Source organism: Gopherus flavomarginatus, chromosome 4 (assembly GCF_025201925.1).
Source record: "Gopherus flavomarginatus isolate rGopFla2 chromosome 4, rGopFla2.mat.asm, whole genome shotgun sequence".
NCBI lineage: Eukaryota > Metazoa > Chordata > Testudines > Testudinidae > Gopherus > Gopherus flavomarginatus.
The window spans coordinates 170,169,985-170,182,724 of NC_066620.1; the positions used below are offsets into that span (position 1 = coordinate 170,169,985).

Genomic DNA, 12,740 nt, shown 5'->3' on the forward strand with positions numbered 1-12,740 from the left:
GACTTCAGAAGAACTAGGCCCAAAGAGCCACATGCAGCTCTAGAACCATGGTGTGAACACCACTGGTGTAGCACACTAGTTTGGCCGTAGTATCATTAATGCAGATGGAATGAGACTATATTTTTCTATGAAATAGTTGCAAAATTTAGGACAAACTTACCTTCTATCGCTATAAATGAGAGATAACATTTAGTGGAAAAATGTTTGTGCTCTGTTTCACATAACAAATGGATTAAAATAAGGATGATAAAGACTGACTCATAAGGGAAAAATAAATCTCAGGCCTATGTATGCATAATTAAGCTTTAAGACACTACAGATTATGACACAGTACCTTTTCATCGATTTTCAAAAGAGCGCAGGGAAAGAATTTCAAGTGCTCAACACCCACAACTGGAGATGGATTTTCAGAAGAATTCAGCTATCATTTAGGGTCTGGCTGCCCTGGAGCACAAAGGTGTAAATTCCAGCTCAAGGAGACATACCTCCACTAGCTCTGACTGAGCTAGCACATTAAATATAGAAGTATTGCTGCTGCAGTGTGAGTGAGGGGAGGGGCTAGCACAGGGATCAGTAACCTTTGGCACGCAGCCCGCCGGGTAAGCCCCCTGGTGAGCTGGGCCGGTTTGTTTACCTGCTCTGTCCACAGGTTCGGCTGATTGCGGCTCCCACTGGCCGGGGTTCAGGCTGCTCCAGGCCAATGGGGACTGGGAAGCAGCACGAGCCGAGGAATGTGCTGGCTGCCGCTTCCCGCACCCCCCATTGGCCTGGAGCGGTGAACCACAGCCAGTGGGAGCTCCGATCTGCTGAACCTGCGGATGTGGCACGTAAACCTAAACTGGCTCGGCCCACCAGGGGGCTTTACCCTGGTGGGCCACGGGCCAAAGGTTGCCGATCCCTGGGCTAGCATGTACCTGTGGTCTCAGACAGGATTGTTCTGAGGGTGGCTAACCCATCCTGCCCTTGCACCACTACAACTACACTTCTGTTTTCAGAGCACCCGTTCAATCAGCGCTAGCATGGCTATGCCCCATCATCTTCCAGCGCTAGTGTTGACATACCCAGCATCACCTAAATATGAGTCAGATTTTCAAAACTGCTCGGCGCCCACCAGCTTCTACTGTGACATTTGTGGACAGATTTTCAAAACAATTCAGCATCCAACATGTTGCTTCTCCTTTGCTTCACCTCAAAAATAACCCTAAAACTGTAGTGTCCAAATGCATGTTTGCCCAGAGGTCATATAGACATGGGTTGAATCTGGACTATGCTGTGTTCAACCTACTGTCTCCTTTCTATGGGTTTTAGGGCCCTTTATATCTCTTTTCCTGGTCCATTGCTCCTTTCTGCACGATGTAACAGGACATCGCCTCCTACTCAGAAATGCTTTGAGATATTTTTTTAAAACATCGAAGTATTAACTAATTCTAATGGAAAGTCAATTCTTCAGGAACAGAACAGGCTGTGCCCAGATTCAGAAAGAGCATTTTCTCACTTAATCCACCAGTTTTGCACTGACTTCAGTGGGGCCAAGATTTCAACCTTATTGTCTAATATTGCACTAATGCTTCTAGGTCTCATTAAACTTCTTAATGTCATAAGATTATATTGATTTGTCTCCAGATAATTACAATAAAAACATTTTAAAACAGATGGAAAAGACAAGTGAAAGTTAGGGTCATCACTAACAAGGAAAAGTAATATTCAGTGAAAAATTCTACATGTGCTACATTTTCTTTGATCTTCTAATGTTGTCTGATAGAGGTTTGCAAGTTTGAGGGAAGTATATTATGCCTCTCCTATTTTGCTGCTGTTTTTTCATGCTTGTGAGTTAAGCTGATTTTATTAAAGCTCTCAGTACCATTTTGAGCTCAATAGTTCACATATACGTGAAATTGTATATAGAAATGGACGATTATCTTTTTAACAATTCACCATTTGCATTTTTTTTAAAATGTGGCTTTTTAACTATCTAAAGACAATCAATTCAAGCTTAATAATATAAAACTGCTGAACTAATTCATGTCTCCTTTATTTAGTTTGATCAAACAGCTGATGCAGAATTAGCCTGGATTACAGAAACAGAAAAAAAATTGATGTCTCTGGGTGATATTAGGCTTGAGCAAGACCAGACCGCTGCTCAGCTACAAGTTCAAAAGGTAAAGAAATGCATTTCCAACTGTCATGTTAATTATCGGCTAGTGCTTTCTTAGTCTAGAAAATGTACTAGCTTGATTTAATTTTCAGTCCATCATAATGCACTTCGAAAATAGTTTTCGCTTCATGTACTCAACCTTTATTGCTGACCGATATTTATTGTGTCACAAGGCATTTACCATGGAGATTTTGAGGCACAAGGATGCTATAGATGAACTGGTTGAAACTGGGGATGAGATTATGAACACATGCACTGAAGAGGAGAAACAGTCCATGAAGGTAAAGTACCATAACTCACAGCTGGCATTATGGCTTTGAATCTCTGCATCTACAGAGCCATTCCTACAGGATCACCTTTCTTCTTCCACTATTATTGATCAGGCAAGTTCATCAGTTGTGAATAGATCATCATTTGATCTGAGCAAACAATCATACAGGAAGGGATACTCTTGAGGCACAAATTCCCTTGAGACTTCTTTCCTTAGAAACGTTTAGCAAGTAAGCACTGAGTATTTACTTCATTGTCTTCCATTGATTTTTAGGCCTGATTTTGCCACCTTTACCCCCCTTTGAGTATTATGTAAGACAGTGTGACTATCTGGGTTATTAAATATCAGTCAACATGAGTAAGTGTGGCAGAATTGGTCCCTTTATAATCCACAGCAATGCAGTAAAAGCCGGTTAGGAATCCTTTAATGGTGTTGCTATTTATTAGCAGCAGTCAGCATTACAGCTAAAATCCAGATCCCATGGTTTGGCTTGTGTTGCTGGGTTAGACAATCAGGAGATGCGCCAAGGACAAGAAAAAGGAGTCTTCCCTCAAGGGCTGTGGAGCCCTTGAGCCCACTGATTCAAAGCACACTGAATGAGAATCTTTCCATTGATTTTAGTGGGCTTTGGGTCAGGCCTCAAACGAAAGGTAGGAATAAGTGGTCAGTTTTCACAGTGGAGAGAGGTGAACAGCAAGGTCCCCAAAGGATGTGTGCTGGGACTTGTGCTTTTCAACATGTTCATTAATGATCTGGAAAAGGGAGTGAACAGTGAAGTGGTGAAGTTTGCAAAGGAAATAAAAATATTCACGATAGTTAAGACCAGAGCTAACTGCAAAGTGTTACAGGGGGACTCTCACAAAACTGGGTGGCTGAGCGACAAAATGGCAGGTAAAATTCAACATTGATAAGTGCAAAGTAATGCACATTGGAAAGAATAATCCCAACTACACACATATACATATGTATTAGCTGTTATCACTCAATAAAGAGATCTTGGAGTCACCATGGATAATTATCTGAAAATTTCAGCTCATTTCGCATCCGCAGTCAAAAGTCTAACAGAATAGTAGGAACTATTAGGAAAGTGACAGAAAAATAAGAGAGAAAGTGTCATAATGCCACTAAACACGTCCATGGGGTGCAACATCTTGAATACTGTGTCCAGTTCTGGTCACCCCATCTCAAAAAGTTTATATTAGAACTGGAAAAGGTTCAGAGAAGGGCAGCAAAGATGATCAAAGATAAAGAGCAGCAGAAAGACTAAAAAGATTAGGGTTGTTCAGTTTAGAAACAGATGAGTAAGAAAGGGATATGATACAGATATATAAAATCATAGAAAGTGTAGAAAAGGTGAACAGAGAAGTGTTATTTATCCTTTCCCACAATATAAAAACCTGGGGTCACCTGATGAAATTAATAGGCCACAGATTTAATACCTGTAAGATGAAGTACTTTTTCACACAAGACACAACCTGTGGAACTCATTGCCATGGGAAGTTGTGATAGCCAAAAGTATAACTGGGTTAAAAAAAAACAACTAGATAAGTTCATGGAGGATAGGCCCATCAATGGCCATTAGCCAAGATGGTCAGGAATGCAACCACATGTTCTGGGAGACCCTAAACCTCTGATTGCCAGAAGCTGGGAGGTGAATACAACTGCCCTGTTTCTACACTCCCCTGAAGCTCTGGTACTGGCCACTGTTGGAGACAGGATAATGGCCTAGATGGGCCATTGAACCCAATATGAAAGTTCTTATGTTCTTATCTGTGGCGGCTATTTCAGCCAAGTTGCTAAAAGAGTCTGAAAGGGGGTTTTGCACCTTCATTTATACGGAGCTGGGGATGGGAGGATCTCCATAGTGATAGGTTCTCCCAGTCTAAAGATACTCAGCTCCCTTTTTGCTGGACGGTGGTGAGCAAGGGGGAGCATGAGTGCTCGCACCTTGCATGGTTCCCCCACTTCCAATGCATCTCATCCTGGTGCTGCAGAAAACCATCTGTTCAGTTGCATGGGGGATCTCTGCAGCTGGGGAAAAGAAGGCTCATTTGCCCCTAAAATAAGGAATTCAGTTTGCTTAAGTAAATAGCTGTACAAGTAAAAGAAGATGATTTCATGTGAGCTTTTGTTAAATATTTGTAATGTGCTTAGTGAAAATTACCATTTATCTGTGCATTAGACTGTGTATTGTCCTCTGGATAGCATCTTTGTAACTTAATTTACATGCTAGACATAAACTCAGGATAGCTTGTTCGTCCAAAAAAAGATGCACTATTTCACAATCAAGTTTATTTATATATTTATTTATTTTCAGGGCAAGCTCTTGTGTTTACTGTCACATATAATCTTTCACAAGAATGATAATGTGGACTGCTTTCCATGGGAGAAGTGTATAGCTACTTGCATTCTTAATTTTTTTATTACCACTTGCATAAATATCAGAGATTTATAATTCAAACTGTATGCGTTTAACTATCACATTATGAATGTGATAACATCACCATTAGTTAATATAAGCTAAAATATAAAAGAAACATGTCACATTTTCTGCTGACTGTTTATAAGACCAGCCATGCCAGCTGAGGCTGTTGCCTCATCAGGTCTCGGAAACAAAGGAGTTTTTGTGCCTGATCAGTAGCACTTTGATTTGAGAATTCCAAGGAAAACTCAGGCTCTGCCAAGAGTCGTGGTGATGATTCTGCAGATGACAATCTTCTCCCAGACTAAGATGTACTTGTACCCCAGTACTGTACTAGTAGTCACTGTGCTACTATATCTTTTGGATAAGACTTAAAACCAAGGTCCTGACTACCTATAGTCACTTAAAGGTCATATGGCACTCTTCACCAGAGCAGGGATTTAATTCAGGTTTTCTGGCCAAATTTAAACTTCAAGTTATAATCCGCCTATCTAAAATTCCACGTGTAGTTTCAGTGCACAAGCTATCCTTCATATTACCTTCTAAAGCTGCTGTGCAGTGTTGCTGGCAGGGCCGGCTCCAGGCACTAGCTAAAGAAGCAGGTGCTTGGGGCTGCCAATACCAGGGGGCGGCCCTCCAGCCGCTATTGGGGCGGCAGCTCCGGGTCCTCGGCGGCAAGTCCCTCACTCCCTCTGGTTGCTGGTTCAGATAACTATTTATTCAAGGCCCTTAGGAGGCTATGCAGGGGGAGGGAATAAGGAACCTCCTTCCTCTTTGCATTGCCTGCATAAGGGCTGCTAGAATAACAGTCACAGCTATGACTCTAACTCCATTCCTCCCAATTGCCAGCCAGTGGGCTGGGTGGACGTTCGGAGGAGAATATGCTGCACCCCTGACAGGATGACATGGATTGCTTACCCCAGTGCTCCCCAGTGTTCCCTTCCCCTCACAGCGGTTTGGCTCCAATGCAGGGCTGTGCCTAAGAGTCACGATCAAGCCCACAGTTTGTAAGTTGTTCTGGAGCCCTCCGAATGAAGCCTAGAAACATATAAGACATCACTAAAAATGTGTTTGTCTTGAAAATGGTGTGTCAAAATCTGTGTAAATTGGATTAATTCTATTAATTTAAAGTACCACTGATTTACATTAGCACTACTAAGAGCAGAATTTGGGCTAGTGTTACTTAATGATGATGTAATAAATATAATAAGATGCTTAGATACCTGGGTAATAGACATTGTGCAGATATCTAAGATTGAAAGAAAGATAAGTGCTGCTATTTCTTGCTAATGTTGTTTTAGAGAAAACTGGAAAGCCTCTTACAGAAATATGATACGGTCTATCAAGTGAACGCTGAGAGGAACCTCCAACTGGAACGTGCTCAATCCCTGGTTAACCAGTTCTGGGAGACTTACGAAGAGCTTTGGCCATGGTTAACCGAAATGGAAATGGTCATCTCGCAGCTTCCTGCTCCAGCTCTTGAATATGAAACTTTAAAGCAACAGCAAGAAGAGCATCGGGTAAGCACACTGCTATTTTATAAAACAAAGCTTACACAAAGATCTAGTGCATTGCAGCCTGCCTCCTTAGTACTGTCCAATTCTCAGATTCAAACGCATTTGATACAGTTGTACACTATTAAAAAAAAGTTATGTAAAATGATAATCCAAAATAAGTGCTCTTTTTTTAAATCCTGTCACTGTTTTCCAAACTGCATATGTAAACAAGATTTTCTAGTAAAGGAAGTGAACACTAGAAACACGAAAGAGACTTGTAATTATAGCAGCAGATTTGGAATGCACAAGAGTTAAAGAGCTATGAAGTTAGTTTAAAAAGTTCTCTTAGATGTTGGTTTTAGAAGAAACCAAAAACATAAACAGATAAAAAACGGAACTGGGAAAGAATAGACAAGAAACAAGATAAGAGAAATCTTGACTATCATAAGAACTAGAGTACCTGCTCTGAACCAAACTACCAGACTGTTCCAGTACAAGTAGATTCTCTCAGATGCTTTCCGAACTATGAGAATACTGTAGTCTAAATGGGTTTAGTAAGCAAACTGCATGTTCAGGGGGCTCACTTGGAAGATGTCTACTCAGAATGAGTAGATTTCTCATAACATTGCAGAATACTTGGAAGTCATTTTTATTTGTTTCATTGTTTCAGATTAATAATGCCTACCGGTACTTTAGGTGCTTGTGATACAGCATGGCCAGAGGGCAGCAGGAGAGGGTTAGAAGGGAGCCTTATTCCCTGTAAGGGGAAGAAAAAGTTTGCTATAGATTAACTAGAGCACCTGATACCAATTAGAGCACCTGAAGCCAATTAGAGCGCCTGCAGTCAGTCAATCAGACAGTGTGGGAGTAGGAGCAGAAAGGATTGATGTTGGAGCGGAGAACAGTTTGGAGAAGTGCTGCGGTGGGCTAAGAAGTCCAAGACCCTAGGTAAGGGGCACCTGGCTTGTTCAGAGGGAGGGCAGGAAGCCCTCCACAAGCTGAAGGGCAGGAGAGGGAAGTAGCCCAGGGGAAGGAACCGTCAGTTCAAGTGGTTCACCACTATCCTCAGGGCCCCTGGGCTGGGACCTGGAGTAGAGGGCGGGCCCAGGTCCCTCCCTCTCCACTGCCCTCCTCTAGGACACTAGTGGGGCAATTAATATTCCAATTTAGGGGCAAGAAATGGCGCCCTGAACCCCCCCCAAAGAAGAGAAAGCTCGAGACCCATCGTAATAATGCCGGCAATTTGTCACATGTGGTGTAAGAAGTGGGATTTGCACGCTGGGGACTTAAACCAGGGTTAGCCAAAACCCTCCCGTCCTTAAGATGGACTACGTGGTCAAGGTCCTAATACAAGCCACCGCGGCCCAGCAGGAGGCTACCTGGGTCCAAGTAACCGCCCAACAGGAGGCGACTCGGATGCAGCAGGAGACTAATCGTCTGTTGATGAGTCAGGCTGCCCAGGACCAGGCCCTGCTGAAAGACCTGGTGAACCAGATGAAGGCCCTTATGGAACTGAACCGCAACTGTGAAGGGATCCGGACCATACGGGCCAGCCATTGCCTACAGAAAATGACACGGGAGGATGATGTGGAGGCATACCTCCTGGTTTTTGAAAGAGCAGCCCTGCGGGAGGCCTGACCCTGAGATCAGTGGTCTGGTATTCTCACCCCATTCCTGTGTGGAGAGGTCCAGAAGGTCTACTACAATATGGCCGCAGAGACTGTAGTAGATTACCCACAGCTGAAGGCAGAGATCCTGGCCAGATTCAGAGTAATGACGGCATTGCAAGCCCAGAGGTTCCATGAGTGGCAGTATATGGAGGACAAGACACCCCGATCACAATCGTTTGACCTGATCCACCTGACCCGGAAATGGCTGTGCCCTGAGGCCCTCAGCTCTGAGAAGATGATGGAGGTCCTGGTACTAGACCGGTATATGAGGGGGCTACCACCAGGCCTCCGAGCTTGGGTTGGCCAGAATGACCACTCCACCTATGATGAGTTGGTCTCGCTTGTGGAAAGACAGTTGGCAGCCCAAGAACTATTCCAGACCCCAGGCAGGGAGACACGGCAATCCAGGAAGCCAACCCCAAACCCAAGGTCCCGGACTGTCGAGAACTACAGGAGAACTGTAACAGGGAGGAAGGACACCGAGGAATGGCTGAGGCCAAGAAGGGACCTGGGGGTTTGGGAAGAGAGGTGGGGGGCTAGCCAAATAGCCCTGGCTGAGGGTGACAACTGGAATAAGGAGGCGATGTTATGAGTATGGGGAATTGGGGCATATAGCAGCCCAGTGCCCCAACAGGGAAGAACCTATGCAGTGTAATCTGGGAAATTACGGGGAGCAGTGTGGCCTAATCAGCCTGGTAGGGGTCACAATGACCTCACATGGGTATACGAGATCAGTAAAAATGAATGGTATTAAGACCATAGCATTAATAGATTCTGGGAGTGCTGTCATTGCTGGTCTCGGGGAAGTTGGTGGGGCGAGACCATTTAACCCAGGCCAGAAACACAGGGGTAACGTGCGTTCATGGCACTGTGAATTTCTACCCCACAATCCCAGTACGGATTGAGATCCAGGGGAATACTACCAAGGTGACTGCGGAGGTGGTCCCCAAGCTCGCCTAACCTGTCTTAATCTGTAGGGACTTCCCCGGGTTTGAGAGTTTACTTACCCCAGTAGAGCCAGAGGAGGGTATCAACCTCCAGGCTGAAACGGAGGCACCTACAGATAGCCTCACCCCAATGTTTGCCGAATTTGCTCCAGAGTTCTTCTCATCCCCTGGGAAACCCCGAAAGTGTAGGTGGGAAAGGAGGGCAGATAAAAGATTAGGGACCAGGATTCTAGCGGAGAATCAAAAAACTTCCCTTGTAGGTAGGTGAACCCGTTCAGGAGGCCAGGAGATAATTCAGGCCAGGGAGGACTCGGAGGTGGTTCCTAGCCCAAGTAGGGGCAACCCAGGGGGAAGAGTGGAAATAGGCCCCCTGGAATTAGGTCATATCAGTACCGCACGTGAGAATTTCGGGCAGGACCAGGCCAATGATCTGCTATATGCGAATGTGAAGGAGGAGGTAGTAGAAGTAAATGACGTACCTGTGCAAGGAAAGATCAAAGGCCCAAGGCCATATTATGTGCTCAAATGCGATCTTTTGTACAGGATAGAGCAAATACGACGGGAAGAAGTAGAGCAACTCTTAGTCCCACAGAAACACACAAGGGCAGTTTTAGAGTTAGCTCACACTCATCTATTTGGGGGACATCTAGGAGTAGACAAGACACTGGATAGAGTCCTAAGAAGGTTTTATTGGCCAGCGATATGTGCAGAAGTCCAGCGCTATTGTGCCTCCTTCCCTGAATGCCAGTTGCATAGCCCCTGATCTTACTCTCGGGCCCCATTGGTCCCTTTGCCTATTATTGAAGTCCCTTTCGAGAGGATAGCCATGGACTTAGTGGGCCCATTGGAAAGATCGGCACAGGGCCACCGAAATATATTAGTCATCCTTGACTATGCCACGCGATATCCAGAAGCCATTCCTTTAAGAAACCCCACATCCAAGGCAATAGCAGAACTACTACAGGTTTTTGCCATAGTGGGCATCCCTAAGGAGATCCTGACAGACCGAGGGACCCCTTTCATGTCAAAATTAATGAAGGACTTATGTGCCCTACTCCACATCCAGGCCATACGGACTTCAGTCTACCATCCACAAACAGATGGACTGGTCGAGCGGTTTAATCGTACCCTTAAAAGTATGATACGGAAGTTGGTAGCACAGGATTTAAAAGACTGGGATGCCCTTCTATCATATCTGATGTTTGCTATATGGGAAGTCTCCCAGGCATCCACTGGTTTCTCTCCCTTTGAACTATTATACGGACGCCACCCACGCGGGATATTAGATATCGCCAAGGAAGATTGAGAAGAACCACCCAACCCAGGAAAGAATGTCATTGAGCACATGACACAGATGAGAGAGTGAATACTCAAGTAACCCCTATAGTACAAGAACATTTGGAAAAAGCACAAGAGGCCCAGCGGACATATTACAATCATGGGGCAAAGTATGGAGATTTCAGCCGGTGGAACGGGTGATGGTGCTAGTGCCAACAGCAGAAAGCAAACTGCTAGCCAGCTGGCATAGACCATATGAGATAGTGGAAGTTATTGGAGAGGTGGACTATACATATATATAATATATAAAATATTATGGAGATATGCAAAATTATTTTGTGTTGTTATTCCTTTGGAGAGCTAATCTTATGTTTTTTCTGAGCCAAGGAGATAATGAGACAACTAGATTTTCCAGTGTGACAGACAGAGAGAGGGCCAAGCATGTAGCACTTTGGTTCCAGTGGATAATGTACGTGATTTCTAATATATAAAATATTTTTTTAGACATTTGCTATGACACTGAATGCAGGACTCAAGGGTGAATAATAAAGTCACAAAATAAATGCTACATATTATTTTAGTGAGCTGAATATGATCTTGCCTACAGACAAGATTATTTGCATTTGATATAGAATATATCGTGTTTTGTACATTAACTATTCAATGTTCATGTTATATTCCTCAGTGCACTGATTTTACAGTGGATAAATGTACTTAGTTCCATAGATTTAAGATTTTAGTGACTCACTTGTCTTGTTTTCTCTCAGACTTGAATGCAAATGCACAGTTCAAATATATTGGTTGATGTACAGTGGCTTCACCCAATTGCCTTCAAACTATGTGTGTTGTCCACCAGAGACAAACATTTTCCATTAAGAGATTAAGACTGGGTATATTAGATCATCTTTTCAAAACATGTTCCTTAGTTACAAGCCTAATCTTGCTCACTTTTCTCACGCAATTAGGCCCACTGACTTCACTCATTCTGTTTCCACGAGGCCTGACATTTGTATTTTTACTAGATCATGCCATTAGCTGAAGATTTCTTTGTTTAGCAGAAGACTAATGTTATACAAGTTTTTAATGAATAATTGATCTAAACTGAAATACCAATTTTCTGGAATTGTTTCCAAAATAGTTTGCCATGAGAAAGACCTCCTAAATCATATCTAGCCCTATTTTATTTTTATTTTAAAGTTTTAGATGTTAATACAGTGAACTGTACTCCATTTTATTTTTTTATGTTATAGTTAAATAGTGTTTGTTTTATTACATCTAGAGTCATTTACTGCATTTAGTTGATCCTATTTTAATAACACAGTAAATCAATCTGGGTGAAATTTGTCCCTGAACAGAGAGCCACCTCAGCACCTGTGCACCATTTAAATAGAACTTAAGTAGATGCATGGACCTTGTGCTGTTCTGATACCTAGGAGTAAACTTCTCCTATGAGTATGCAAAACCCAAATATCTGAAATTTTGTAAAACCCTTTTCTCCATTTTTATTACTATAGCGTATCTACTTATTTACTGCTTTATATCTTTTTTCTACCACTGCAGCTTGTTGCAAAGGATAGGAATGCAACATACAATCACTACTGATCTGGAGAGACAAGGTGGGTGAGGTAATAAAGATTTGCCTCACCCACCTTGCCTCTTTAATATCTTGGGACCAACGCAGCTACAGTGCTGATCTGGAGTCAGTTTTATGGAATGATTAGGTTTGAGACAATTGGTCTCTTTGCTTGTCAGTTACTTAGAATCCAGTGATACGCAAAACCAAAAGTGTTCTCTGTGGAGAGTCATCCAGAAGTTCTGACTTTATTGAACTATCTGAACCTTTTGAGGACCCCAATCATGCCGAGCAATCCTCCTTCCCCAGGTCCCACATTACTTGCCTCCCCTACATAAGCTTTGACTTTCATTGCTACATTGTTATTTTGGGGAAGAGACCTGGTTGTCTCCTACCCCGCCCTAGGTCTCATTCTTTTTCTGTGGGGAGCAGATGAGGTACAATTCAGGATTAAGACTCCTCTGCTGAAGAGGGGGAGATTTATTTGCAGCATGACCCGGCTACTGCTCCGAGGTCCTCACAATGCATTTTAAAATGTAAAAGAAACCTTGGAGTAGGAACAGTGGTTTTGCTTGTTCCTGACTTTCTGTCAGGGGCCAGCCTGCAGCTGAGCCAGTCTCCTGGCAACCCAGTGAGTGAAGCTAGCCCTGATGGAAGCTGTCTGATTGCACTACCTGATGGATGCAAGAATCTGCGGCTGATACTTAACGCTCAGTAGCAGCAGCAGTCTAGTGGCTGCTTGCATTCCTAGCCCACAGCTGCACATGGTCCTGTACCTTCCTCTATTGTCTCTAGTCTTGCTCCTGCCTCTGCCCCAGCCTGTACCTGCTCTAGCTCCAGCCACGAGCTCCTTCCTGATCTCTCACTGCTGGCTCAGACTCTCTGCTTCACTCTGTGACTGTGATTCTGGCTAGCCATTCAGCTTAGA

At 43.6% G+C, this 12,740-nt stretch overlaps 1 protein-coding gene across 13 annotated transcripts in view; it reads left to right on the forward strand.

Annotated features, from left to right (window-relative positions):
* DST (dystonin) overlaps positions 1-12,740 on the forward strand; it is a 452,383-nt gene that overhangs the window by 372,073 nt on the left and 67,570 nt on the right. For all 13 annotated transcript variants that reach the window (XM_050950494.1, XM_050950495.1, XM_050950498.1 and 10 more), the window contains 3 exons: positions 2,040-2,159; positions 2,329-2,436; positions 6,150-6,368. In XM_050950494.1, the coding sequence (XP_050806451.1) occupies positions 2,040-2,159; positions 2,329-2,436; positions 6,150-6,368 (447 nt within the window). The remainder of the gene's footprint in view (positions 1-2,039; positions 2,160-2,328; positions 2,437-6,149; positions 6,369-12,740) is intronic.